Source organism: Nicotiana tabacum, chromosome 19 (genome assembly GCF_000715075.1).
Source record: "Nicotiana tabacum cultivar K326 chromosome 19, ASM71507v2, whole genome shotgun sequence".
Lineage (NCBI taxonomy): Eukaryota > Viridiplantae > Streptophyta > Magnoliopsida > Solanales > Solanaceae > Nicotiana > Nicotiana tabacum.
This window is the reverse complement of record NC_134098.1, coordinates 69,600,308-69,607,449: the sequence shown is the minus strand read 5'-3', so window position 1 is coordinate 69,607,449 and position 7,142 is coordinate 69,600,308. Positions and strand designations below refer to the sequence as shown.

General features: G+C 38.9%; 1 protein-coding gene across 1 annotated transcript; it reads right to left on the bottom strand.

The window, feature by feature from the left end:
• On the bottom strand, nt 1-6,702 carry LOC107827374 (protein transport protein SEC23 A). Its single transcript, XM_016654492.2, is given in 8 exon segments — nt 1-552; nt 2,290-2,361; nt 2,440-2,556; nt 3,617-4,669; nt 4,671-5,438; nt 5,601-6,188; nt 6,369-6,437; nt 6,545-6,702. Coding segments are annotated over 6 exon segments (2,622 nt in total). The 5' UTR covers nt 6,075-6,188; nt 6,369-6,437; nt 6,545-6,702; the 3' UTR covers nt 1-414.
• Between the last annotated feature and the right edge of the window lie 440 nt (nt 6,703-7,142).

Below are 7,142 nucleotides of genomic sequence, written 5' to 3'. Positions count from 1 at the left end.
TTTTATGGACTTTAAAAAATGCTTCATTGATGTCTATAGAGAATTGACCAATTCATAACATCGACTGTGTAATAACTGCTAAGCAAGTCGCAAGCTTGATCTATGTCGTTACAAATCACTCAAAATTCATATCCTTTTGCTTCCCTATACGGAAAAAGAATCTCAAGTAGATGTAATAGGAAATTTTTATTTCAAAAGAATTCAGTCCCTTAGACTCCACCATACAGAAAGCAATCACAATGGAAGAGTTCATTTCCTGGCATGATAGCCAGGAATCAGCAGAAAATTAAGAGATGGAGGCTGTCATCCACGACCCAACAAAGTGTCTATACCATTAAACTCGATGGTACATCCGAATGCAACTCCCTGGAACTTGCTCCTTGAAGATTTGCCGATGAACGTTTATTAGGACTCTTAACTTGGCTCAGGTGGCAAGACTTTCAAACTCCGCATCCATTCGCAGAAACTAGGATCATCGAAGTAAAGGAAACTGCTTTTCAACTTCGTTCTCTGTTCAGCAGTCAACGTCCGTAGCTGTGGAAATCTTGCTTCCTGCAATGTCAATTGAGCAAAGTTACAATTTTGAATGCCCTTTAATGAGACAGATTCTATCAGAACTGAAAATTCTAACAAAGCAAAACTCGCAACGTCAATAAAGCAAGAAGCAGCAGTCAAGTTTCACTTTCGTCACCTTTGATCCCTCACACTTTTTAATCGTTCTCTAGATAAACTTGTTGTATATAAATTTTCTTAGATATAACAATGGACAAGAAAAGTTCACTTGCCATTTTGGCAGCGGAAAGAGGATTCCTCATTTCAATCACTATAAAATGATAAGAATCTGTAACATTTAGCTTAGCATTGGTCTGAGATTCGCAAAAAGAAGCTTTGAGACAATTTCAGTTGTTTTACCTCAAACCCTGTCTTGTTAAAACATATAAGAGACCTAGAAAGTTACAAAAAAAATTCAGAGCACAAGAATAGCAATGAGAAATGCCAAATGAATAGTAAAACCAGGGTAGTGGTGTTGATTATGAGTTTTATAAGGAATTAGTTTATGGAAGTCCGATAGATGAAATTAACCAATTCAGTCTATCAACACTCCTAAAGAAACAGGCAATAACCAAAGGTGGATAAAGAAACAAAGAGAAAGCAACTTCTAAAATAGAAAAGAAATATTTGAGAAATCAGCTTGGATTTCTTTGACATATTCAATTCTAAAGGTACATAATCTGCTCTGCAAGTCCTTTTCAGTTTCAAGGTATGACGATATGCAGCCACAAACATTTAAGTGTATGTACAGACATTTCAAGAGAAACTAACGTCTACCCAAAGTAAGATAAGATAACCCCCCCTTCCCGGGCAAAAGATAATAATAATAACACCAGTCCCCTTTATATATAAGAGCAGGGAATTTCGCTGTAATATCACCAAACCCACCCACCAAAAATCTATATGTGAAGTTCATTTTTCGTTTTAATGAACTTTATCTCAAACACAATTTGATAGTTATTGATAACAGAAGCAAAGGGCTTTTTATAGTCTTCTGGCCAATTCTCAAAGCTGCTACATGCGCTAACTCGTTATCAGTTGCTGCGCTGGTTCTTTCACTGATGAGATCCTTTCACCACATTTTTTTGTGTTTCTTAGCAATACTAGTACATCCTTGGTTATGACTAATTTCAGGAAAGATTGCATTACTCTTCTTCTACATTGTATGGTTTCTATTCAAGATGAATCTTCTTTATAGTTTATATGTTGAAATTTGAACAACAATGTTCATACAATTGCATTGATTCCCCCGATATTCTGCATAGCTTTCTGGTTCCTTTTAATGGTAACTCTAATATCTTGAATGCCCAGATTCTGTTATCTATCTTGATCTGTTGGCATAACTACTTCTCTGAAAATACCAGACAGAACATTGCTCCATAACTCTAAGCTCGAAAGATTTTTCTCTATAAAAGTATGCAAACCTCTCCATCGCAATGAATATGGGGTATGTTATTATCCGAGTAATAACTCTTATTTGTGCTTGTTAGTTGGCCAGATGTCATTTTTTGTTATCGTACCACAAGGTTTAAAATACTCTTTAGTCAAATGCTTAAACGCCAGAATATCGCTGGAAGAGAGAGAGAGAGTATCAGATTATATTGCTTTGGAAAGATCAGTCCTTTCAAATCATAGTTAATAACCCATTGCCCCTCAACAGTCTTACTCAAACAGAAATAATAAAAACAGATGGTACGTGAAAGTGGCTAATGACAGGCAAAATTGAAATCCATTTACCTGTTCATAAGGGGGATCCTTGTGTGCTGGTATCAGCCGGGAAACAAAATATCGAGCCTGAGAACTCCCTTCCTGTGGCATACCAAAATTTAAATATCCATTGTTTCGTCATATGAGAATGCATAGTCTTAAAATCAAGAACAAGGATACCTTGAATGCAAGAATCCGAGGAGCTGGAAAGCGCACTTCTGTGAGCTCTTCAGCTAAAGTTCTGCAAGCTGCCAATGCTGCTGCACCTTTACCCTCCTGAGAGTCAAGTTCCGCACCCTGAACACATCCGAAGAAATGAAATGGAATAACATCCAAAAACAAACAAACAAATAATAAATAAATAAGATAAACCCAATTTAAAAAAATCAACAGAACGAAAAGAGAAAATCATAATATTCCTATGTTCAAAGCTACCAAATCAATCCTTTTAATTAAGGAAATCTGACAAGTGATGTATGACCACCAAAATTTGAAATTGGAGAAAGCTGGAAAAAAGAGAAAATCTCTACACTGTACTTCATTCTAAGTAGCATCCAGAATGAATCTAAAGCAGCTAAAGGAAAAAAACGGAGTAGATGGCAAGCCATCATCCTCGCACAATGACAGCAAATACGTAAAAAATGAAAAGGAAGCACAGACATGAAGATATATATAAAAGTCAATACCAGGTGCATTCGACTTCTACTTGAAAGTTGATCCCACCCAAAGATTTCACATATCAGGTTTGTAAATTTGAGATCGAGAGGGGGGCATGATTATTATTTGGATGCACTAAGAAATGTCTAGATTCTACCGAGCATTTGTAATGGTTAATAATTCAAGGAAAAACAGAGAATAATTTATTATACTATCACCTATGAGAATTGTTATATCGTCCACCCTTTTTCGTTATTCTTAATTATGTATTACAACTCCCAGGGCCGGCAATCTTGAAGGTTCTTCAGATTATTGCACAGCGGCACATTCCCGTTCATAGTTTACCCTTATTTACATTTTTACTTCCCAAAATGTGAGTCCGTCATATTCTAGATCAAATCACTGGTGCGCACCCTCTGTAATATTTACTCGCGCGCCAACTTAGTGCTTCTAATGAGTTCTAATATATCAATAAAAGCCATCCGTTACTTAACAAAAGAGAGCCGGATAACAACAAAATAGAAAGTAATATTAGGACGTAATCAAGCATGAAGATACATGAGCTGAAGAAGGAAAAAAAACAAGCAAAAGAGAAAAACTAAAGGATCTAATTTTTGATAAAGAAAAACTAAAGGATCTACTAGAAATGCTAAATGCAAGTACTTAAATGGCACTTAAAAGAAAGAGATAAGTTGCATACCAACCAAATGAAGACATCAGTGCCATGATCAAGAACAACTGCTGCATCAGATTGCATAGCAAGGTCATAAGCAGGTAGTTCCTCAAAGGTGCCACCTTGTCTATGCATCAGACAGCGAGGAGCCACCATTCGGAGGGACAAATCAAACCCTGCATTCAGAAACAAGTTTCGCAACACAGATCTCTCATCTTCATGACCAAGAATGCTTCCCAGAAGTGGCCCTCTTCTAAGATGGAATAAGAGTTCTGGTAACACAGAGAGCTCCCTAGGAAACCGATAGAGTTTTGATTTGGGCATTTGAGAACCAAACTTGCTTGTGATATCTTTGATTCTTTCATCAACCGTGACTCGCATATCAAGTGCATCATTGGCATACTTGGCTCTTAAAAGTGTCCTCTTGGAAATAAGAACAGCAGCCACTTCATCTTGAACACTCTCAAGATATGATGAAACACTGTCCACAGTAGGCAATCTAACAGTGATGACTCTCGTGATATCTGATTGGTAGACATCAGAAAACTTAAAGGCAAACTGGAAATACACAAAATCGCGCTTAATGTCTCTTTTGGTTTCCATGGATAATGCAAAACACTGTGTTTCTTCGACGCTTAGCATTTGTATGACAAGAGCATCGTCGTTTTTAAAAGTTCCGTTGCTGTCCACATGCGCCTCTTCGCCGGGGCCTATAACTTGACTAACAAAAATATCCTCAGAACAGCGGACCTCCAGTAAACCATGTGAACCTGCAGCTCTCCCAGATGCTCTCTGCAAGTTCACACCAAAAGCCTCTCCAAAGTCATCGTGGAGAATAAGTACACCCCCAGAGGCTTTTGCAAGAGGCTGCAGGACAGGCACTCTTACCGGACATGTGCCTGCACATAATATATCGATAACTGTGTTCTTCCTAAACGCCTCACGACCTAGGGTTTCCATCCACTTCAATGCAATTTTCTCCATATGAGCATAGTTAGGATGAGAGAAAGAATACGGAACCGAACCAGGGCCACATGTATTTGGTCCACCAGCACAAACAATAATTCTGCTGTTTCCGCCCGGACCTTTTAACAACACCCTGTGACATTTCTGCTGATGGACCTTGAATAATTGCCGAAGCAACTTCAACTGCTGTACCCAGGCAACGGTCTCTAGAAGCTTCTGCAATATCAAGTTTGTATGGCCTAAATGATGAGAATATTGAGTGTGCGACAGGGAGAGATGCGTGCATAGGAGACAAGTATATCCCGGTCCCATAAATCAATGCTTTCAAGGACTCCTGATCCGGTGATTTGTTACCAGGAAATACATCAGCTGATGCCACAGATTCTTCTGAAAAATCATAAACTGAAACGGTGCTGCCATACGTGACAATCCCGAGTCTTGTAGTTGGAGGCAATGAATCCACAAAAGCGTGCAAAGAACTCTGAAGATGCTGGAGATGAGGTTCATCTAAACACTCATCTATTACAAGAACAACTGGTGCTGAAACTCTGGAATCAGACACTGGGAAAAAACCAGGCCTCTTATTCCCTGTCTGGACATAATCAACTGAAGGTAATGATAGTTCCGGCACATTGCGAAGTTCTTCCTTGCTGGAAGCTACATAGTCCCCTTCACTTCCGTTGAGATCACGACATATTACACACTGCCACTGCCCTGAGCCAGGTAAAATGTTGCTATAATGATTTGCATATGCTCCACAATTATGGCAACGATGGGGATCACGTTGTATCATTTGAGGACCAGGTGACATCTCCCTTCCGGAGGAAACTAATGCCCCAAAGCCTAGACTTGGAATATTTGCAAGTTTTTTCTGCTTCAACACCTTCAGAAGACAAGAAAATCATCAGTAAGAATAAATGGCTAAATGTAAACAGCAACAGACAGTGACTTCAAAAAATGACCTGTAACCGCACGGCTCATAGTGAAATGAATTACTATCAGATTTATAAGGATAAAACACTACAGCAGAAATAAGTTTCTTTACCTTGTGAGCTGAGAAGAGAACGTTTGGAGATTCCGTAGCAGGTGTCCAATCTTCAGTAGCATCAGAACTCTGGTGATGCAGATCAACAGAGCCATTCGAGAACTGGGGAGGTGATGACGTGGGGAGAGACGAAGCAGAGGAATAGGCAACAGGCTGCGGGGTGGCTGGAGAAGTTCTGAACGGAACAGCAGCAGGTTGGAGCGGTGACGAAAACACAGGAGGACCAGGTGGGGTACTCAAATGAGGAGCAGGGCTTCCAGTTCTAACTCCATTAGCAGGTGATGGTAAATTAGGTGTCTTAATGGACGGAGAAGGAATCTGGTTTGGTTGTACAATTGGTGGTGGAGGAAATATAGGACCTGTTGTTGTTGTTGGGAATGGGGGAGGACTAAAAATTGGTGACTGAACAGTGCCTTGCTGAGGAGGTGGTATAGTGGCAGAGTATCCAACCGATGATTCGGGTCGTTTCGCCATCAAAATGGCATCAAAAGAAAACCCTTTTGCACGGATTTTAAACAAGGTAAGAATCTAGAGGATTTAAAGAAACCAAAACCCTCCACAGTCACATCCAAGATCTCCTCGGAGACTCTAGGTCCAAGAAAAATTGGAAATAAATGTCAGTAAAATCTACAAGAACCCCACAATTAAAAAAATAAAAATGAGGATAACATCTTAAAACCACAGAAGTTATACGTATAATGCAATATATTCAAGAATTCAGTTGATCATAACATGCACCTAAAGTAACAGTAAAGATGCCAATTTTACCAGAATTTACCGCACATCCAAGTTGGAATTTACCCAGATGAGGTCTTTTCTCCAGGATGGTAAATCTATCTAATAAAGAAAAAAAACAGAATTATGGAGCCGGACCAGATTGGTAAAAGGGGACAGTCTCGAAAATTTCGGGGGCAATTACATTTTTAGTAGATAAATTGACATACCTGATTTCCAATTGATGCTGGTATTTGGTATCAAGAAACTGAAGATTAATTTTTGGAGAGTTCCCCAGAGACGGGGAAAGTAACCGGCAGCTGCTATCTCTCTGTGAGCACTTGTTTCCCTAGGGAGAATTAAACATGGCGCGTCAATGGGTGCGCGTGGGATATTGATTGAGGATTTAAGCAATTTAATGTATATGTCCACGGTGGCAGTAAGGCTTGTTACAATTGGCTGAAGATACGAAGACATCACACGTGGCCGCTGCTTCTCTGCCATGGCGCACCGCAGAAAGAGTAATCTTTTCTTTTTCTTTCTTTTGGAAAGTCTCAATGTAACATTCCTCGTATCAAGTTAGATTACCCATTAATAGCTGTTATCTATTTATACTAATAATAACTAATTTTAGGATACGCATGTACCAAATATCAATGCATAAAACTATAAAAAATATAAGCCCTTAAAAATAAAATTTTAAAAAATATAAACACTTGAAAATGACGAATATTAATCTTATCTATATACTATATTAAAAGCACGAATACCCTTAGAGGAGAGTGGCGTCATAGTTTTCTCCGGAACATTTGATTTGGTTACTGTTAT